Source organism: Alexandromys fortis, unplaced genomic scaffold (genome assembly GCF_014885135.2).
Source record: "Alexandromys fortis isolate MF-2015 unplaced genomic scaffold, M_Fortis_MF-2015_v1.1 scaffold_15, whole genome shotgun sequence".
Classification (NCBI taxonomy): domain Eukaryota; kingdom Metazoa; phylum Chordata; class Mammalia; order Rodentia; family Cricetidae; genus Alexandromys; species Alexandromys fortis.
This window is the reverse complement of record NW_026067911.1, coordinates 16,002,800-16,025,332: the sequence shown is the minus strand read 5'-3', so window position 1 is coordinate 16,025,332 and position 22,533 is coordinate 16,002,800. Positions and strand designations below refer to the sequence as shown.

The window sequence follows — 22,533 nt, the reverse complement described above, 5'->3', positions numbered from 1 at the left end:
TTCAATTGTTCTCCTTAATTACTAACCTGGACTGTGATCTAAGATAGAATTTAGGCATAAGACATAGGCCTTCACTGTGAAATGTATCATTGTATATGTTTGTATTCATCAAAGCTCTGGGTAAGCTAACATTATTATCAATTAGATGATACAGTTTAGGGAGTAAATCATAATAATCCATAGGTAAAAAAAGTCCCAGTAGGACAGGGTGTGTCCATGAGATAAACACATTCAATACCTTACAAGCAGTGGGGAATCTCCCCACACCCACTTCAACTATGCCAGATCTTAGAGAAGGAGAGCAACAGCAATTGTGTAAAGGCCTCAGCAGAAGCAAGAAGCTTTCTGGGGTCTGGTCTTGCCGGCCTTGCCTACCAGAGAATTATCTAATAAGGGGTTGCCTCTTGGTGGACCGACATCCTGAACCTCAATTGCCCACCACATGCTGTTCCTCTGACAATACTTCCAGGACCACCAGTCAGGAGAGGCAGGAGTGAGGATGGAGTAAGTGGGAACAGTCAAGAACAAATGTCTAACTTCAGCAGTGTGATCCTCCAAGATGAACTCATAAGGTAAAGTATGCCTTAAGTTTTAGCTTCATTCGAGAGGGTTAGACTTTCACAGTCACAGATCAGGAGCTCAGTGGCTAGTGTTCTTCTCGGGCTGTCTGCTCTGAGCTATTTTAAAGTTCTGCTGCTATGGGAATAGTGGCCCCAATAGTCCAAGTTCATCCTCGGAGAAGATCTAAAATACATATACCAGTGCAAAGCAGACCATAAATTAGAGAATAAGAGGAAAATGGTGGGCGGTGGGAGAACAGATGTGATCAAACAAGAACTTTATTAGACTCCATGATTGTTTGTCTCTTTGGTTTAAAGGATTTGAGGGAAACATAAGGAACGCTGAAGCAGTAATTATGAATCCACGTTCCTTGTAATTTGGTTGTGTTTGTTTCCAGACCTCTGAGTCTGTGTTCCTCGATGCATAAAGATTTTGTTACCTGACCAATGGCTTTTTTCCTCCCTGACAATTTTTTGACAAAGTTATCTTGTTTAATTTCATATATTTTTTTAACACTGGACCCTAGGTGGATGTTGTTTTTTAAGAAAACCTATGTAGATTATGCCTTATAATGGGTAAATTTAACCCACTGAATTATGCTAGCATATGATTTATATGTTTGTATACTTATTTTAAACATTTCAAAACTTGCTTTGTCTTTTTCCTAACCTTTTTTATTGACTTTGCTTATTATAATTTAGATTTATTGAGGTTTTTAGTATTTTTTTATGGCTTGGGAGTCATTAATTTCTTTGCTTAGTTGTTTCTTTTTCTTCTTTCCTCCTTCCTTTTTCTCTTCTCCCTCTTACTTTCCTTCCTCCTTTTTTCCTCTCTTTCCTTCCCATCTCCTCCCCTCTTTTCCTCTCTCCACTCTTCCTTTTTCTTTCATATTCTTTCTCTCCCTCTTTCCCCTTTCTCTCATTCTTTTGTCTTTCCTCATTCTTCTCCCCTTTCTTCCCTTCTTCCTCCTTCTACTTCTTTCTCCTTCCTTCATCCTCATCTTCTATCCCTCTGTCCTCTCTTGCATTTTTCCATTTAGTGATTTTTCTTCCATTGTTAACACATATAAATAACCACCCAATCTAAGGAAATAATGTCTCACCTCTCTTTTCCCCCAAATAAAAGGGCCTTAGAGACCACTTTGATCACCTTTTAGTTTTGCATTATTTTTGTCTTATTTTCCAAAGTACCACTTTTGGGTTATTTGTTATCAATCAGTAAGGACATGGTATTCTAAAGGATTAAGAAATGAACAGATGTCCTTGCTTTTTATCACCCCCAAGAAGTGCTCTTTCTTCTTGCTCAGGGACAGCAGTTTTTCTTCCTAGTGTGATTTTTTTTCCTCTGTTGTTTGTCTCCAAATCTCTAAATAATATCCTGCCGTAGTTATAGTTTTCATTTCTGTATATAACACATCAACCTTTTAGCACAATCAATCGTGACTTAGCTCTTTAACTTCCCCACCCTGCCCCAGAGCCCCACCTTTTCCTTTCCCATTATCTTAGTGTTGCTTATAGTATTGGAATGAATGATTATAAAGTATGCTCAGTGATTTCTACTCCATAGCACACTAAACATTTCAGGATTGTGAATTCAGTTCCATAATAGGGAATATCCAATCTAATGAAGCTCAGAGAAAATTGATGAATAGTAATTTATTGTAACTGCTAAGGTGTCTAAGTTAGCAAAATAAGAATATTAAATAATGGAATTTCAGGCAGAGTGGATGATCAAGTTAGGACATACCTTCCTTTTAGGACTACTGAGCAACGAACAGAGGACAGGCATTAGAAGACAGGAAGTTAAGACTGATGAGTTCATGTGTGTGTTCTTCAGCTAGAGGCAAGCAAACCTTTCCACGTTGGAGTCCACTCAACTCTTTCACAATGGGCCAGCTGTTGAGACGTGAAACCAGCTTTAGAAAACCATTAATGAATGTCTGTGGGTGTATGTTGATGAAACCCCTACTGCACGCCATTGCAGTGGCTTTGCATTGTTTCATCCCGACTCCCCAAACTTTCACCAAATATACAATCTATTTTTTATGGAAGTCATTTTATGGAACTTGAAATTGCAAATGATTTCCAGAACTGAAAACCACACCTGGCTAATGGATATCACATGGTCCAACCTGCTCCTAGAAGCTCTAATGAGGGGCCTCAAATTCATCCCCACCGCCCATGTGTGACTGATATTTGCACGGGGTACCAGTCAGCATTCCTAGTAAGAAACCCCAGTAGTTAATAGGCTTAATGGAAGATCTTCAGGGTGCAGAACCAACCAATCTGGCTTCTCAACCATGAGGACATAGTGCTGTGATACTGGGACTCTTAAGTATCTCCATGGGGATCTTTTCAAGATGGCCAGAGATATGTCGGCCAGTTGTTTTACGTCCTTGTTGTTATAACTGTCAACAAATAAGAAAGGGTAATTCTAATTCTTTTAGAAATCTGTTAGCTTGGATCACATTCCAATGCATTGCAACTTGAAAAATAATTATGTGGTTGGCCACACCTAAATCATAAACTATATTTATACACATGGCACTAACATCTTTAGCACAACATGTTAGCTACCACAACACATGAGATGATTTTAAGGAACTGGGACCATCCTTGAGCATAGAAAACATTAAGTAAGTGTTCCTGAACAATCTCTTAAATGCTCAAAATAACACCAAAAGCAGGAGGAAGGCAATAAGCTTATTTACTTTGAATTTATTTTTATAACATACATACCTGAAGACCAACCAAATTCTTAGATTATAAGGTTAACACTGGTGATTATAAAGTCGTCTTAACCTTAGAGGTAGTCCAACACTTTCTTTGAAACCTGTATTTATTGAAAATTTGTGGGTGGTTCAAAGAGATATACTAAGGCTTTTATTAGCTGTGTGCTGCACTAAAAAAGTTTCTGGCTTAGTTCCCTACAGGGGAGTCCCACTTCTTGGCTATTAGTATAATTTCAGAATTTTTCCCCATAAATGCCTATTAAAAATTTTTTTTTAAAGATTTATTTATTTATTATGTATACAATATTCCTTCCATGTATGTTTGTATGCCAGAAGAGGGCACCAGATCTCATTACAGATGGTTGTGAGCCACCATGTGGTTGCTGGGAATTGAACTCAGGACCTTTGGAGGAGCAGGCAATGCTCTTAACCACTGAGCCATCTCTCCAGCCCCCTATTAAAATTTTTAAGGAGGAGAATGTTATTCAAAACTGGAAGAACACTTTTTCTCCTTTAGAATATTTCCAGCATCCTGCCTGAATAGCACCCTAGTCTTCCTAGTCCACCCATTTATAATCTAGTCATCAAATATGGAGCCTTGGCAAAGACAGGACACACTTGCCTGGGGCTTAGTGTTTTATTTTAAACTCTTACTTCTTCAGAATTAACGGCTCCCTTTGAGGAGACCACAACTTCCCCTCCCTGCTTCTGTTCATTCATCAGGAGGATTATGTGAGTGGTAATTCAGGTCAAAAGCAAGAGAAATAGAACAGAGGGCAGGAGAGCCTTTGTTTTCCTTTCTGAGGAATTTGGGCAAGATTTAATGAGGAGCATTTCCCATTTATTAGTTTTTGAAATACATAACAGCTGAGGAAAAGTATTAATTTTGGCTTTATAAAAACGCGGATTGGTATATCCAAAGCAAATTATACAGACTTTGAGTAGGTCATGTAAAAGGGCCATGGTGTGGCCTCAGTTATTGGTGCAATGAGGCAATCATGTCATAAACATTTTCTTTGATTTCCCAGGATTCCTTTCCAATGGTTGCTACCTGCTTCTGTCACCCCCACACCCCCCAATCTCACCAGTCCCTGCAAGTCCCTCCAGCCAGGTTATTTCCTGCCTCTGTCATCTCTCCATCCCTCACTCCCCTCCCCTCTCTCCCCTCAAGTCAACCTTCTTTCCACAGAGGTTTTGTTTGTTGTTTCTGTTCTGAGATTCTAAAGCAGATTTGATCATGGGTCTGAAGGTAGCTTCAGGATAATGATGGCATCGGATTCTTCTCATTAAATTCAAACCGCAGCGAACCAGAGCCAAAGCTTGATATAGTTGAGATTCCTTTTCTCTTGGTATTTATTTGGCTTTTATAAGACACTTGGTTACAAGGAGAAAGTTTCAAGTTTAAGTGTTTACTTTTGATCTTTTCAATGTAAACATTTTAACTCTAGTTTGTAATCTCAATGCACTTTTATATGTTTAAATTTCTTTTTTAGCTGACAGACAAAAGTAAAAGCTGTGTATATTATAATAGGGAGTTAGGTTTCAGTACCTGTGCACATTGTAGAACACTAAATCAGATTAAATACTTCCATCTCCTCAAAATTTCAGTATTTCCTAATGTAAAAAAAATCTTTTTAGTTTTATGAAATGGACAGTGTACTTCTGCTAACAGGCTAAAACTTAGCACTTGTTGATTTGAATACACTTCACATTTTAATCATAATGGCTTACAGATCCAAAAAGATGCCCTATAATCCCCTTCCTTTCTCCAACTATTATGCTGTGAATTCCTTCTCAAGCGTTTGCTCTAGGTGTGCCTTCCTGCAATTGTAAGTATTGCCTAAGATTCACAGTAGAGTCTTTTCTAATGTGATGGAGCCACATGCAAATGAAGGACTTCTACTTAGTTCAGGCAATCGTGCTGTGCTGCCGAGAATTCCAAAGTGACGATTTTCTCCCGTCACCGGTGGTTCAGCTTCTCGAACTCAGATGGCGATCTTAAACACCAGCGCATTAGAGGGCTTAAGAAATAATTGCGTCTCTTCATGTGGAGCTGTGCGTGGCCACGGCTCTGGTGTGCAGAAACTTTCTAGCTTTGTAAATATTAGATTTGACAGTGTTGCTAGGAAACACACCCGGGGAAGTAAGTAGAATACAAATTATAAAGTCTAAACTTTGCTGCTGCAAACGAAGCAGCCTGAAGGCACTTTTCTATTGTCAAAACAGTTGTGCGTACAACGTTTTTATGCACGCGTTAAAAGTTAAGAAGCAACTCCTTAAAATGAAGTCATCGTTTCCTCTTTCATTTTCCATATTCTTTTCTCTGTGCAAGCTGAGTTGCTTAAAGCCACCTCCAGGACAAAGTCTGTTCCCAGTTTACTTCTTTTGGATTGGTTAAGCCCCTCTTTAAGAGTATGCTTAGTTCAGGGAAATGCTTTAGGTCAGTTGAGCAACACACCCGCTACTGTTAAAAAAAAAAAAAAAAAGCTGAGTAATGTTGGCGCTTTCTCAAGCTGGAGCTTTCTCATGTGGCTGATGCAAACCTGGAGAATTTGCATCATCATTGTAGCCCAGTAAGTTGGTGTGACAGGCTGTAGCATAAATAGGAGCCCACGAGGAAGCTGAGCTGGTGTGTAATGATAGGGGCAGCCGCCGCGGCTGCAGCAAACCGACGCTCCTGGAGCCCGTGCCACACACAGGTGCTCCGGAGGGGCAAGGGGGTAATTAGATCGCCACGAAGGCTCTTACACACCTCTGAGTTTTCACCTGTGGACATCACAGTGCCGAGCCAGTCAGTGAAAGCAAAGAGGAAGCAGGGACCAGTCACATCTAGAGAAACCAAAGTTGAAAGTTTGTTTGTGTTTGTTTTTTTTTCTTCTTTTTCTTTTTTTCTTCACTCCCCTCCCCTGGTGTGACACTATCATGGTCAGAAAGCCAGTTGTGGCCACCATCTCCAAAGGAGGTTACCTGCCTGGCAATGTGAGTGGGAGGCTGCCCTCCATGGGGGACCAAGAGCCACCTGGGCAGAAGAAGGTGGTTCTGAAAAAGAAGATCACTTTGCTGAGGGGGGTCTCCATCATCATCGGCACCGTCATCGGATCGGGCATCTTCATCTCCCCCAAGGGCATACTCCAGAACACGGGCAGCGTGGGCATGTCCCTGGTTTTCTGGTCGGCCTGTGGAGTCCTGTCACTTTTTGGTGAGTGTGCTTCTTCTCTGGAGGGGTGTGGCTGTGGGGCTCTCCGGGAGAGCAAAGGGTTATTTCTGAGGAGTAAATGAATGGCAAATACTACCGGAAATATTTTGAATTTTTGTTGTTGTTGTTCAGGTATGTGCACTACCCAAACACACTGCTGTTGGCATAGACTGAATCCTCTTGGATTCTTTCCTTCAGGCTACACTCCTTTCTTTTCCTGTCTGAGACAGACTTCTCTGACTTTTCTCTGGTGTGAGGAGGGCAAAAACTAACTTTGATGACCCGGAAAGCCAAGCAAGCCTTCTCTGCCGAGTCTGTGAGGCAGGCATGCTTAGGGCGCTGTGGCAGCTGGCTCGCTGGCTGAAACACCTGTGAGGTGCAGCCCGCATGGCCTATTTACATGCAGAACTGGATGTTCAGAACACGGGCACAGACGTTTTATTAGCTTAACAAATGGGTGGTTGTCTTTGCCTTTTTGATACTTTTAATTCATAGACTTGTTCATTCCTAATATTATGCTTTCAAAAGTCCTTGGAAAGATAAGTGTTTGATGTGACTCAGTCTCTTGAATGGCAATGACTTGAACTTCTTCCCCCACTCCCCCTTTTTAATAGCTTTAAATGAGAAAAATTCTCATAATTTCTCAGCATGAGCCTCCAGGCTTCACTGGATGTGAGTCTTCCCCACTTTGCCTGGATCTGTTTTCTTCATCTGTGATTTACTCCGTCTCTAGGGAAACATAATTTCTCCACCCGTTCACTGGCTATTATTTTTTTTTCTCTTCAAAAGTTCTGTTTCTTTGATTGGTTTGAGGCTTAATACCATAGAGGAAATAATTGACTCTTGATCAGGAGGGCGAATCAGCAGAAAACTCCCCGAGTTCATTGTAAAGGTGACAGAAAGTGGTGAATGGTCAATTTATTTGACTTGATTTATGTTTTGGTCCCAAAGTAGCTCATAGTTTTAAGTTATTCTGTTAACCTGGGACCAAGTTACTCTGGAACCGAGTGCTAACTCGGGCTCCACTCATTCTTTCTGCTCAGGTCTTATGATATTTTAAATCGCTGTTTGGGGAGAGCTACTTACAGAGGGAACCCAAATATCTGTTTTTAGGATGGAGGCATTTCAATTACTTTTAAAAGCAGACTTCCTATAGAAAGATCTATGGCTCAATTAAGAACCTGGCAACCTTGGTGACATCATTTATGCGACTAGATTATGCCTTATGAAATGTTTGGTGACAGCTGTGTGTGGTCCCTTTCCAGTTCTCTTCATTCTTTGCAGTAATACAGTTGTCCAAATCTCCAGCAGGATCCTTACATTATTAATATTAAAGTGGTTCTGGCATATGCAGGTCCAGAGAAGCAAAGAGAAACTCAATTGTTGATCTTAAATGACAGCGTCCCCTCAGGCTTTCAGCGTCTTCCAGTACTTGATATATTTAGAATAAATCAATATCTAATCAGAGAAACTACAACCAGTTTCTTGGACTTTGCAGACTTTCACATAGGCATCTCCCATTGTGAGAGCTGATTTCCACACACAATCAATGGTTATTCAGAAGCGGTAAAACGAATTACTTTGAAGGCTGGGCTAGTTGACTTGCACCGTGAAAATATGCTTGTGTATATTTGCCTGCCATCTTTTGAGGAAACTCGGGAAACTGTAGAGAACACCTGAGGGGGTGCCGTGAGCTGGAGGGGATGTTTGGGCACTGACTTCAGAGATGAACTCTTACATTGTTTCCATTTCAATTACTGGGAGCTTTTTGGTGGTAAAGTCTTTACAAGTAGGAAACAAGTGATATACAAGGAGAGAGTTCTTCTCTTCCTTGAAGCTCTAGAACCCAGGGAATACAAATCAAGAATGTGGACTAGGAGAGCCCCCAACTCTGGGTTCAGCATGTGATTTTTTTAACCTCCCAGTAGGAGGTGATAAGGATTTGTCATTCAATTAATTCCTTGAGATACTTTAGCACTTATAAAATGAAGTTTGTGTAGAATGATTTCTGTCTAGCTCAAAGCGAATGTGTAGGGTGATCCCTAGGCTATGTGTTGCCCATGAAGTTCCCACTGACTAGTGCTCTGAATATGTTGGGGGACAAAGTCACCCTCTGTAAGGGGAGCAGCATCTGTATTTGGTTTACTACTTTTTGAGCACTGAGGTCAACACATGGACTTTTATAGCCTGCTTTGAACTTCTTTTCATCTGGGCACATAGTTATGGAGTTTGAGACCTTTAAATGAAAATTCCATCCTCCCAGAACTCAATTTAAACCCGGGGCAAAGTGTACAGAGGTCTGGGTATTGATTCCCTGACAGTAAATTCCAAGGCGCTCAAGACTCTTTCCAATGACTAGGTTATATTGGTTGCTTTTCTGGACAACCTACCAACATGGTAATGACTTTTTCAAAAGAAGCTTACTGTAGCTAGTTAACCTTTAGTTCCAAATTAGTGAACTACTCTAAAATTCTTAAATAACGACATGCAGACTCAACACTTTAGCAATCCCTGGGCATTAAGAAACACCAGAGCTGCTTGGAGTGTTCTTTGGGATGGAGTGTGGACTCTGAGAATAAGTCGAGGGTGTGGTCTTAAAGTCTTTCCTGATTCGTTTCCTCTTTAAAATAGTTCTCCAAGTGACTCTGAGACAATGCTAGGTTCGGGAACCAGATAAGTCACTCTCAAACTTCACTACATTTCCAAATTATATTTATTTTGAACGTTCTATAGGAGACACTACTAATCAGGAATTACTTTCCACACATGGAGTGTCTTTAAGTTCTTGAGCAGAACAGTGTTACCTTTGAGCACTAAGCAATATATTCAGTGTTTTTTTTTTTTAGATCAAATTAGAATTTATTTTTTATGTCCTTTGTAATTGACTACGAGCTAGTTGGTAAGTATAGCAATTTTGTATGGTGTTCACAAAATCAGTCAGTCCTACCTGTGCCACAGTTTACCACCCTTATACACACAAGTCTTTTATGAGATGAAATCCATTTTTTCTCACCTCAAAGGGGATGAAAATTAGGGTTTGGGGGAGTTTAAATAGCTTCTCCAATCTCATCTTAGTATTTTTTCTACCCACAACTTAATTTATAATTGATTTTACATTGCATACATGACTATACATATAGAATCTCATTGTAAAAGCAGTTGTCCTTTCAACTTCCTGGGTGTACATCTTGAAAACATCCACAATAACCATTTCCAGGAACAGAGCAACTGAATCAAGATTCAATTTGCTGAAAAATCAATTAACGGAAGTCTCACAAGGCATGTGGTCCATTCTGGTCCAAAGAACAGATAACCCATATTTTGATATGCCACAGAACCATTGTTTATTTACAATTTATTAAAATGCCATAATTAGGTCAGTTTGAGTGCATAGCTTGTCTTAGCATGACGTGGTGTTGTTATTCAAAGGGTAGGTCAGTCTCATTGACATCTGCTTTGTCTTTTGCCTCTGCCCTCTGGTTCCTGACCACAAATTCTCAACCATGTTTGTAGTCAACTATTTTGAACAAAATTCCTTTCCTTACATTTATTTTCATCTCATTTTATTTAGTTTTTATGTGTGTGGCTATTTTGCCTGTGTGCATATGTATGTATAATGTACATGCTTGGTGCTGGAAGAGGCCAGAAGACCTAGAGACACAGATGCCTTGAGTCACCATGTGGATGCTGAGAATAGAGTTTGGGTCTTCTGGAAGAGCAGTCAGTGCTCATAAGTGCTGAGCCATCTTTTCAGTCCTTGGCTTTTCCTTCCTTCTTCCCTCCCTCCTTCCCTCCCTCCCTCTTTCCCTTCTTCCTTCTTTCTTTCTTTCTTTCTTTCTTTCTTTCTTTCTTTCTTTCCTCCTTTCTTTCTTTCTTTCTTTCATCATGAGACAAGTGTCAATTGTGAGGGAGTTAAAAAAGAAACTCGGTGGGTCTTGGTTATGAGATGATGATTGTTCTCATGAAGGAGATTATTCTGAGCAAAAGAATGTAACCCAAACACTGCTGTGTGATTCTGTCACCAGACTGCTTGGTTATGCGTCAAATTCATACCTTTTTATTATAACCTTTCACAGGAGCCTTGTCCTACGCCGAATTGGGGACAAGCATAAAGAAATCTGGCGGTCATTACACGTACATTCTGGAGGTCTTTGGCCCTTTACTAGCTTTTGTCCGAGTCTGGGTGGAACTGCTCATAATACGGTAAGGATGTGGCAACAATTCAGGGAGAATAACCCTATTCATTTCATCGCTTTTCAGGTTCATCTCAACTACTTTTAACTAATGACAAATGTGTGTCATGTGACTTCGTTGGAAACACAAAGACCCTAAGGCATAAATACAGTTTTCTTTAAGCTTCAAATTTAATTCATAAGAAAGGTGTTTATTAGAGAGAAGGTGAAACTTCAAAATCCCCCCTGACACCCTGGCCCTTTGACTGACCAGACAGAGTTCAATGTGCCAGCATTCCCAGGTTTTTCTTATTGTTGATGATGTCATCAGGCCATTTAACTTTACTTTTGTGACTAAGAAACGTCTATGCCAAACAACTGAGTGTATTATCAAGTCTTATGCTTCACAAAAAGTAAGAACAAGATCGAGTTTACACAGCCTGAGTGATTCATTTCCTCACATTAAACACACCAGCGATCTGCAGTTGCGAAAGTCTTTTGATTGCGCGGCTGTTAAGACTCGGTCCCCCTTCCTTGTTCTCCTGGCACGGAATAGCGCCAAGTCACTCTGAATAGCAAATTTCCTTCAGCATTGTGGGGAGTCTGTGATGTCACGTGTGTGGCTTGTATCACAGGTGCTTTGTGCTAACTCCTCCACAGGATGTGACTTGCACTTTCTGATGGTAGAATTCAGTAGGGATCCTCAGGGGACCTTGCTCACCCTGTAAACATATGGCCCGCAGGGCTGACGTCTCAGGTGAGTTTTCATTCTGCTCTTAACACACGTGACAAAGGCAGAGCTCTTAGGTGTTCATTAGCAGGAGTGATTGTTATGGCGTTAATGACAAACTACAGAGTAGGGCACACTTCATTGGTAATGACAGTTCTTTGTTGCTTAGAAATTGCTAGAATTAAATGAAGATAAAAGAGCATCCTTTCTGTTTCCCCAAGGTCTCTTATCTGGGATGTACTTCTGTATACTTATATGAGTCATGTACTCTTCAAAGTTTATCCTTACACACCTCTTAATTTTTTTTAAAAAGAGAAAACAGTTAGTTTTTGGTTCATCCCTAGCTTATGACATTTCTTTCATCTCTTAATCCTTCTGAAAAACGAAAGTAGCCTCTACAGCCCACCAACATTGAACTCATCACCCTGTCCTTCATTTACTACGTTAGCTACCAGTGTTGCATTAGGCAGTCTTACACCTTTATGACTCTCCCACCATTGACATCAGCTGCCCGTGAATCCTGGCTAGGAATCCTTTCTTAACAAGCGTCAGGAAGTCCAAGATATGTTATTTTGAGTGTAACACGCTCATCACTGAAATAAGAACACTTAGAATGCTGGCCCGTCAGGCTGTTGGGCCTCCCAGCCTGATGTCCTTTGACTTCACTGCATCTTCATCCATGCGCTTGCTGTGTAACTTTATCTAATTGCTCAGTGTTGCCGTGGGTGTGATCACTCCATTCGCAATGGACCGATATGGTGCTGGTTCGTTAGTTTATTCTTTCCACAAACTGCTGCAAATGGCAAATGGCAAGATAAAGAGATCTAAATTGGAATGAACCACAGTTCCTGCTCCTAAACAGGTGATAATCAGATGTTGCTTTAGTTGTGAAACAACTGCTTTAGTGTGTGTGTGTGTGTGTGTGTGTGTGTGTGTGTGTGTTTAGTCCAACTACCGGAATAAATTCTGGAAGCTTTTAGATACATTTGTATTCCCCTTTGTCACACTGGACTCATGCTGCTGGGGTAATTTTTCAAACAGACAAAATAACAAATGACATGAAGAAGGACATGGTTCCCTCAGTACATAAATGCTTCTCTTCTAGTAGTAACACTCATGACATATAAATAGTAATATCTGTGATCTCTAATGTTAAAGTTATACTAGCGAATTAAGTCTGTGCTGCCAGAAATAATCTGCAAAATGAATCCAGGCACATTCACCCGACAGAACACGGTGGGGACTTTAAAGTTAGGTTCACTCATTCACAAAATGTTCAGTGACTGCGCTGGGATAAAGTTCTGATTAGCAATGGACACAGTCTTGCTCTGATAGAACTCAAAGTCAAGAGTTTCAATCTGGGAGTCACAAGAAGTAGAATAGAAACCCTACTGTGATGTGCAGGACGGAAGGGACAGGTTTGGCGTTGTGTAAGAGGACACGTGGACAGCTCTGACCCAGACGGAGGGTTGAGGACACTTCCCTGGACCAAGACTGAACCCAGATAGTACAAAAAGCAGCTATTTGATGCTGATTCTGCACACAGAACAATCAAGTTGCCCTACACCTGCCACTCACGGCAGGAGCAAAAGTAGTTATTTGAAAAGGCTCTGGACAGAAGTGATTCACATCTTGATTCTGGGAAGAAGGCAAGGAAAGAGGCAGGAGAAGTTTAGACAGAGTATATGGGCAAGACCTGACCAAGGCCTAAGTATGTTTTAAGGATACTGAAATGTCATGCAAATGAAAGACTTATAAATGATTAAAAAAAAAAACAAACAACAAAAACCTAAGAAGAGCATCCGCTTTGGAGAAGGGAGAGAAGAACCTTACAATGTTTGTGGTGGTGACTGGAAATAGGGAGGAGACCAAGTTTGGAGACAGATAATGGTGGCTGGTTTCTGGTAATCCAGGGATCAAGCTTGGATATTAGGTAACCACAAGAAGGAAGAGAAGCAGAAAGGGGCTCTTACTTGAGATGTTTAGCAATTCTGTGATTTCCTTGTATGTGGCAACAAATATGTACTCATATTGAAGATGAAATGGAATATTCATTTTTCCCTTTGAAGAACTAGAGTGCAGTGACTTATTGTCTGGTTTCTGTCTCCTCAGGCTGGGATTTTGTCTGCTTATTCTGTGGTTCTCTCTCTCTACATATTCTTAAGAATTTAAGAATATTTTCTTGATTTTGGGATTTCTTTTGAACTAGAAAATTAAGAGTCAACATTCAAGATTTAGACATACTTTGGCAATGAACACCTACAAGTGCTGATTTTCACAAAGACTTTTAGACGTTAACCATTTCTGGTGTAGATAGTATTTCCTTTGGAAAGTATGGTGACTTAATAAAAGACAAAGTTCTAAGCATAATAGACATCTGTGTTAGATACATAACTACACATAACAGTCTGTGTAGATAGGTTCCACATGTTAGGTAGTAAGACCTGAAGATAAAAATGTTTTTGTGAAACTGATACTCATTGCTGCCTGCAATTAACCTACATATATTCCTTCTTAGCCCTGGAGCTACGGCTGTGATATCCTTGGCCTTTGGACGCTACATTCTGGAACCGTTTTTTGTTCAATGTGAAATCCCTGAACTTGCAATCAAGCTTGTAACAGCTGTGGGCATCAGTGAGTATTGTAGCTGTAACCGAAAATAAGAAAACAACATAACCAAGTGATTGGAGGCAATTTTTCTTTAGCGTTTTTTGCATAGTATCCCCCAAATTGGGTTCTTTGTGCTTAACGTTTCAAATGGGTGTCAGGAACTAGAGGCAGAAACACAGGATTCGAAGTGGCCTCTGCCATTATAATGTATGCCAACTGTTTACTGCATCAACAGATGTGGGAGATAATCTTCAAAAGCAGACAAATAAAAACTTCTTCTGCAATGAAATATTAAATGGACAGTGAATTGGGAGACTCTTAGAGATGAAGAACTATTGTGCGGGGTGGTTTTTGAACTGGAAATTACTCTACGCCAGTGCTATGTGAAATCATTACTCATGAATGATTCTGGGGTTATGCTTATATGCCGGGTGTATATGTTGTGTTTGTATTGTTTCTGGTGATATTGACTGTCACCCTCAGGGTTATTTTTTCTCAGCCTATTTTTGGCCATGATAAGAATTTTCTCTCAAGTTTTGATAGTTAGTAGCCCTTCTCAGCTAGAAGATTTGTTTATGGGCTACAAATTAGGAAGTTGTTCATTTTATTTTAAATCAATGGGCATAGGCATTTAGAAATTGCAGAAAGAAATGAAATGAAAAGAGGAACATGCACAAGAATCAGTTAGCCATCCAGAGCCAAATCTGATGGTCCTTTCCTGTAACATTCTAGAATGTCATGGAGAGAAGTTGCTGATTGAATTGTTGTTTTCTGAATTTTTAAGATCGTAGTTGACTAAGCTGAAAAACCCAGAGAACAGAACACAGGAGTAGCTGAGTTGCACACTCAGGGAAAACTGTTTAGAGGGTCACTCCCTCCACAGTGGCTGAATAGAATTAACACAAAGCTCAATGCACTGTGACAGCCGACTCCCTAAGGGCTAATCAGTAACAGAGTGTGAGTGATCCTATGTAAAAACATCTCTGGGACAATATACATGGATTTCTCAACAAAACAGCTTACTCCTAAACACACAGTTGTTCCGTGACATCTCTAGAAAGACAAAGAAAATGACTGAAAAGTATACATTTTGGAGTTCTCGGAATTAAGATGTAGCTGCCTATGATAGTCTTCCCTTTATAGACACCATAGATAGAAAACCTGGGAACCATTGACCTCACTGCTCTGCACCTCAGTATTGTCTTCGGGATGCTTATGCCCGTGTTGTGGGGGCTGTGAAGACGCAGCAATATGTAGAGTATTTGTGATGACGCCTGCAGCTTATTAAGAATGCAGGACAAGCACCGAGTAGTTCTACTTTTGTGGAGAAATGTCACTGGAATTCCCCTGGGACCAGGGGCTTCAATAAGGCTATGTTCTCAGCTCCTCAACAGCACTTAGGTTGCTTGTTTGTGCTCCGGAGGTATCTGTTAACTGATTGACTTTATGAGAAGAGCTCTAAGGATTTTTTTTTTTTAATTTGGCAAAAATACTTGTAGTTTGTGACCTGTTAAACCTAAGTGTTAGCAAGTTTCAGTTCTGAGGATGATTAGTGGAGAGAAACCGTTTGCTAGACAAGATATTAGATCTGGCACCGTGAGCTTTTAGGCGTGAATCATCTAACACAGTGGTTGTAATTACTATAGACCAACAACTTGGAGCTAGAACAAAGTGATCTGGTTTCTTGGTTATGTGATCTTGGTCTATTAAACATATTTATGCTCTTGTTTCACTGATTGATAAAATGCCTGTGAAATAAGAATGTATCTTGATTGACTATAGAAATGTAAAATTATATCAGAGACTTAAGATTAAAGTGTTTCTTACACATGGAAGGTTCTTGACGACTCTGATGTTGCACTAAAGGGTTAGACTAACAACCATTTTTCCATTTATCGTATCCTCTTTCCCTGAATGAGACCGAATCCCATCACAGTTGTTTCATGAAGACTGAGAAGAGAAAGGATCTCAAGGAAAATATCTTAAAGAACTCTTTAGACTATTATTAATACGTGTTATTAATTTAAAAACAGAAGCAGAAATCTTAAAGTAAATCCTGATGGACAAATATTTACAGATCCACAACATTTTCATGCTTTGGCCATGAAATTAGATAAATAATGCTGATGTGTTTGTATTTTTATTTTTATAAGTCTAAATGTCTCTGTTATGAATCCCAACTTTACTAACCTTTTTTTAAAGGCGACTTTCATATTGTAGGGAATTTAAAATTTCAAACCTCTCCCCCAAATTTAAAACAATTGCAAGAAAGGATCAGCAAGCTCTGCTTGGGCTCCTGTATTTGTAGTAGAGTTTGGTGGAGGAATCAGTCACTAGAGAAGAGCCTGATGGGTTGATGGAACCTCGATATTTCACTTTATTTTTGTCACTATCTATAGTATTAGTTTGTCAATTGTGACGTAACCTACAGATGCTGATCAGGAACAAGTTCTTAAACTCAGAAGTACTGAAAGAAAAACCAGAATATTCTCTTGAGTCTGCAGGAAGTAATTTAAGTCAATGACTTAATTGGAAAAGTCAAACTGCCTTTAAGAGGAATTTAGCTTTTAATGGAGCAACAGGGGGTGGAAACAAAAATAAAGAGTAATTTACCTGGGGCAAATCTTTCAAATACGTTATTTTTCAAAGTGAATATAGGTGATGCTCTGCCTGTTAAAGGGGGAAGGTTGAGGAGGTGAAGAAAATGGAGTTTAATTGCACGAATTACTTCCTGAGTTCCTAGCGGGAAATGAGGAATTTAAATCTCTAGTTAAGTATAGAAAAAGGTCAAACTTCAAAAGAGTTTCAACTTTTGTGAAATTTTAACCATCATTTGTAAAATAATAGCAGAGCAAGGGAGGGATTTATCTAAATGCTAATTTACCCACATTTTCTTCAAAGTAGCCCATTTCCAGCAAATAATGAAGATGAGATGCTTGTGTTTATACAAAATGCCATCCATTTTTGCAAAAATGTTAGGCATGTTGAAGTGTAAGTGGAAAATCTTGTAAATTCACTTTGACTTTTATGCCCATAAATCCGATTCTGACATGATGAACGACTTTCTGTGGAAGATCACAATTTCCACTTCTCTCATACATAGTCTGAAGGAACAGGCATGTTTATTCAGGATTTAAAATATTGAGCCTATCACTCTGGTCACTAAAGCTGGACCCTAAAGAAGCATATTCTCATGTGGAATAATATCACAGCACCACTTTCTTCTTACGCTGTGAGTTGTACTCACGTCTACCCTACCACATCTCTAAGTCTCGTATCCTTTGCTTGTTTGCTTCATGTATAGGTAAGAGTCATGTTGTATAGCTTAAACCTTGTGAACGTAATGGGGGGGGGCAAGAAAATGGCATTTGTCTGTCATTGTGAATCATAGCTAAGGGCTGAGAAGATGGTTCAGTAGGTAAAATGTCTGCTAAACAAGCATGAAGAGCTGAATTTCATCCCCAGCCTGTAATTCCAGGACTGAAGAATTAAGAGACTGAACAGCTTCCAGGACTAAATCAGTGAGCTCCACTTCAGTGAGAGATCCTATCTCCAAAATAGAGTGGAGAGCAGCTGAGAAAGGGTCAACAGCTGTCTCTGGCCTCTTAATGTATATACGCATGTGCCTACCTCGTGGTCACACTCACGCGAACACACAAGGACATGTACACACAGAGAAAGACACAATCAAACCAGCCAATGCTACAAATATGTTATGATGATTTCTGTTTTCCTGGCACCTTCAAATTATATTGAAAATATATGACTAGCCTGTGTTGACAATCCAGTCACAGAGCGTGTCTGTGGATCTCTTTAAATCTGAAGCCCAGGTATCCTTGCTCATTTTCTCCATGAGCTAAATTACAACCCAATACAGCTGAACTTTCGGTAGATATGCACAGCAAGATATACATATACTAAGGAACAACAGCCATATCTTTCAGGAGGATGATATGCAAAGTGTGGATGCAAAGTGCCCTGAGATCCTAAGACAGACAGGAACCCTTCCAGAGAACCACGAGAAAGAGAGGCAGAAGTTGTTAAAAAAAAAAAAAAAAACTGGTTGTATCAGTGAGCCCACAGATATCTTTTGAGCAATTTCCTCATTGTATCACCTGTGAGCTCGTGGTAAAGGCTTGAGCTCAGGAGTTTGCCAACCTGCCTTCTAATCTTATCTTAACACGTACTGCCTATTTATGAAGACCAGCAAATTAAACAGAAGCTGGAGTTTCACCTGCTCATATGAACTACACGACTGATACTCACAGCCATGTCGTAGAGATGTGAGCATTGACAAACACTACCCGTGGAAGTCTTTGCACCATCTCTGATAAAAGATACTAGTTTACATTTCTGTGCTGCTGGCTCTGTTTATTCCCAACAGTGAGATCATAGATACAGAGTTGGCCCTCTGCCGTCTAAAGGTACTTTCTGAGATCCGTGCATCCGGGAAATGGATGCTGAGAGATAAAGGAACCCAGCAGCTGCTGCAGGAAACAGTGGAGGCACCCACTTCATCTCATCATGTAGCATTCATATATAGCATCTGTATGTGTTGTGTTAGCAGTTTAGCACGGAGTGCTCCAAAGGCGGAAGCCCGAAAGAATATGGCTTTGAGAGACAACAATCTGTAACCTCCCTTTTCAAAATGAAAGACAGAGGCGAGTGATGGAGTGTGCAGGAAGAAATGCTTGCTAGTCCTTCAATCAGAGCGTCAGCCCCTACGATTTCCCTAAACATCCTTTTTAAATACAACGCCTTTCAAAAATGGGTTTCTTATCTCTAGGATTTATGGATATAGCTTTTTCTGCTACATTTTGATTTCTAGGAACCTGCATCATAAATAAGTAAATAATGGCCATGTGTTGCTTGCTGAATTTTCGTTTTGGTAAAAATCTGAAATAAGCCCCCCCCCCCCCCAAATTTCTTCATGTGTGAAATTAACTGTTACTTAAAGGGAGTAAAACCCAGGCCAGAGTATTGGCTCAGACTTCTTTTCTTATACAATATGCATAGATGGTGTGCATTTAAGAGGCAGATATGGTTAACATCAGAAACTCAGACCACTGCTGTGTTAACTGAATCCCAAATCCCTACTCAATAGTGTTGGATACATAGCACATGCAGCCCTAAATCCTGCTGTGTAACACAGGATGAAGCAGTGGTTATAGCAGCCCGAGATCCTCTTCAGGCTGCCCCATAGATGGCCTTGTCCCTTACTAGACTGTACCTCCAGGTCATTGAGGGGCAGCTCCTGGAAGATGATGTAGCTACCAATGAGTACAATGTTAGCCGCTCAGATAAAGCTGACCTTGGAGGAAAGCTTGAGGGACGTCAATCTTACTAAGAATTCTTTCCTCAGCTAAGGGGAAGGAAGCAAGGTGAAAGGATCAATTCCTGGTGATTGATTTGTGTCTTCCATTTGTCTGGGGAAAGTTTAGAAAATAGAAAATAATGTCCCAGATCCTCATTGGTTTTCCTATTTCAATGGACACCAAGCATTTAAGAGGCAGCGGACCTTCTTTTCCCAAATATGCACATGATCAGGTGTTCTTCAAATGAGAATATTTCTTCTTGCCCAGTGTGTCCACGTCTTTATTTCCCTCTTTTTCCCCTTTCCTCTTTCTCCCAGGGCCTCTTTTCTACTTAGGACCACCTGAGAAAGGCAAGCACAGGGCTCCTTTGTTGCTGGGGACTACCAAGGACAAGGTTTTTTTTTTTTTTTCCCCACCTTCATGTCAAAGTTGGACCTCTTTAATTAAAAAAAAAAATCATTCTCATGTGATGAGCCATTAATTACACAAGGTTTGACATAAAGAAATAGATACTCATCCAATATGAAAAAAGCAGGGTTGCCTTTCATTATTTTTGATATATCACTTCTCTGTACGTATTAGAGACAGGTAAATTATTTTATTTTTAATCATTCCTGATAAAATAATGCCTTTGATCACTGACAGTGGATCTATTTATTTCCTCATATATTCAGCATCAAAAATAGCTTAAATATGATGCCCCCTACCTCAGGCCCTTTTGACCATTTGCTGTCATTATTACTTTGAAATACTACATTACTACACCCTGTTTCACTTTCAGTGGACTCTTCTGAGCTCCCTGAATTTGTATTTTTCTCAGTAAGACTTAACTCACTGCTTCATTTATTCATTAGAATGTCTACCCTTACTCTGGGGGTATGATTTGCAAAGCAAATTGTATTAATTTAGTATGTATAGTGTGGTAGCAATCTGCCTATATCGTGTGAACCATTTCCTAGTGAAAGTCTGTTCCTCTTTCTTTTACCTCACCCCCCATTACCTCTTTAGTTTTGGTTGTGTATACACATTTATGTACATAGTTTGCTCATTCTTTTCTCCACAGAATTTGTTGAAATGTTGCTGTAAACTAAATTTCAAATTTGAAAATTTTTGATGGTTTTTCATCTTTAGATACTTGATATTATTTTTATAAATAATCCTCAGACATCCTGTTTTCCTGTCTCTGATTTTGTCATCTCCCCGTGCACACATCCATGGCTCTTTACCCTAGTCTGTGGGTCAGTAGCTGCTATAAACACCTTTGCATGTGATATATCATTGATTGGATACTGATTTTAGATAGCTGCCAACACCATTGAAAGAATGTGCATTAATTAGGTTCTATTTGGGTATAGATTGTTTTAATTTTCCCATTAGTCATTGTGTATTGCTAATACTGCAGCAATTTCTAATTAGGGAAGTGAGGAAATGATTATATTATATAAGGGAAGCATGTTGACAACTCTTGATTGTACACATTCCAATTTGAATGGTAAGAATTTTGCTAGTGTTTTATTTTTAAATTCCTGAGAAATAATTCCGTACATTTTAAAAATATTTGCTAAGGGAGAATATACCTTTACAAAAAAAGAAAAAAAGGTTTATTGATGAAAACCATATGTGTCCAGAATGAAATAGCTGCCAACTGCTTTTGGCTGCACTGTGCCTACTACCTTTTTTGCAAGAACATAAAGTTGAAATTCACTGTGTAGAGTAGCCCTAGACTTTCCATCGGATAAGAAAAGGAAAACCTAGAACATCACTATTAAAACTGTTCCTTAACATTTTTGATAACCCAGTTTACTCATTCATTCATTTATTCATACAACAAAAATATATTAGCTATCTACCAGGACCAGGGATAGAGCTGATTGCTGGCAGTGTCTGAAGGAACAGCCATTGTTCTGTCCTTGGTGTGGATGGGGTGGCTTCTTGGGAAACTGTCAACATTATCATTAAGAAGAAGAAAGTCTCCTGGCTTCAGACCCACTGTGCATCCTACATTGAAAAAAATCCCCCCAATTTTTTTTTTTATCAAATAGTTAACACTTGTAGGGTAGTTAAAGCTCACCCCTCATTATCTATTTGGAAAGCAGGGAGGAAGTTCAACAAGAGTACTGGTAGGACTGGTCCTGATGTTGAAGAACAAGACCTGATACATAGCACTTCTTACCCTTTCCTGAGTCAAATTCAGCATTCTCATGACCTGATGGAAGACTCAGGATGAAATTCCACCCTCTCATGGCCCACTGGATGACCTCAGAATGAAATGTAATGCTACCATGATGCATGGGATAACTTTAGAGTGAAGATATTTTATTCTTCATTACTTTATTGTTATCACATGGCAATGTATGTTCATTCTTATCAAAACACAAAAACCAAAACAGGTTCTCTGACTGTGCAGGAGTTTTATCTAAACCTTTCAGGCTTGAATGTATATCAAGAAAGTGTTTTACGGCTGGAGAGATGGCTCAGTGGTTAAGAGCATTGCCTGCTCTTCCAAAGGTCCTGAGTTCAATTCCCAGCAACCACATGGTGGCTCACAACCATCTGTAATGAGGTCTGGTGCCCTCTTCTGGCCTGCAGGCATACACACAAACAGAATATTGTATACATAACAAATAAATAAATATTTAAAAAAAAAAGAAAGTGTTTTAATAGAGGAGAGACTAGATCTGGTGCAGAGCCTGCGATTCTGAACTTCCTAGGTTCTGGTAGTTCATGTCAGCACTCCAGGCTTATAGATCACATTTCTACTGTCAAGGACCTGAGACATCGATGTGCTCATGGGGGTTCGCCTTTTATGACGTTGTCCATTTGTTTGCAGCTGTGGTGATGGTCCTAAATAGCATGAGTGTCAGCTGGAGCGCCCGGATCCAGATTTTCCTAACCTTTTGCAAGCTCACAGCGATTCTGATAATTATAGTCCCTGGAGTGATACAGCTAATTAAAGGTATGGACTGAAAAGTAAATGCGTTTTAAACTGTGTCTCTGCTTCTGGTCTCTTCCAACACTGGCTTTCGCTTGTCTAGCAGAATCCTTAATTAGTCTTCGCTTGTGGAACTTAAACTCTGTACTGTCAACTAATTGATTTGAAAGGCTGCACGGAAGGTAAGTTAGTATTTATAGCCGAATGGCAGCCAGAGGATTAAGAGTAGACCAAGCAACAAAAATAAGGGATCGGTATAAATTGAAATTGCTTGGAACAAAAACCC

General features: G+C 39.8%; 1 protein-coding gene across 2 annotated transcripts in view; it reads left to right on the top strand.

Annotated features, from left to right (window-relative positions):
* Positions 1–365: 365 nt before the first annotated feature.
* Slc7a11 (solute carrier family 7 member 11) overlaps positions 366–22,533 on the top strand; it is a 75,179-nt gene continuing 53,011 nt past the window's right edge. Inside the window, exons 1-5 of one of the 2 annotated variants that reach the window (XM_050138356.1) lie at positions 366–572; positions 6,223–6,491; positions 10,565–10,691; positions 13,909–14,024; positions 22,146–22,271. In XM_050138356.1, the coding sequence (XP_049994313.1) occupies positions 529–572; positions 6,223–6,491; positions 10,565–10,691; positions 13,909–14,024; positions 22,146–22,271 (682 nt within the window). In that variant the 5' untranslated portion in view covers positions 366–528. Of the gene's footprint in view, positions 573–5,875; positions 6,492–10,564; positions 10,692–13,908; positions 14,025–22,145; positions 22,272–22,533 lie in introns of those variants that run through there. The other variant, XM_050138357.1, reaches the window with a different exon arrangement.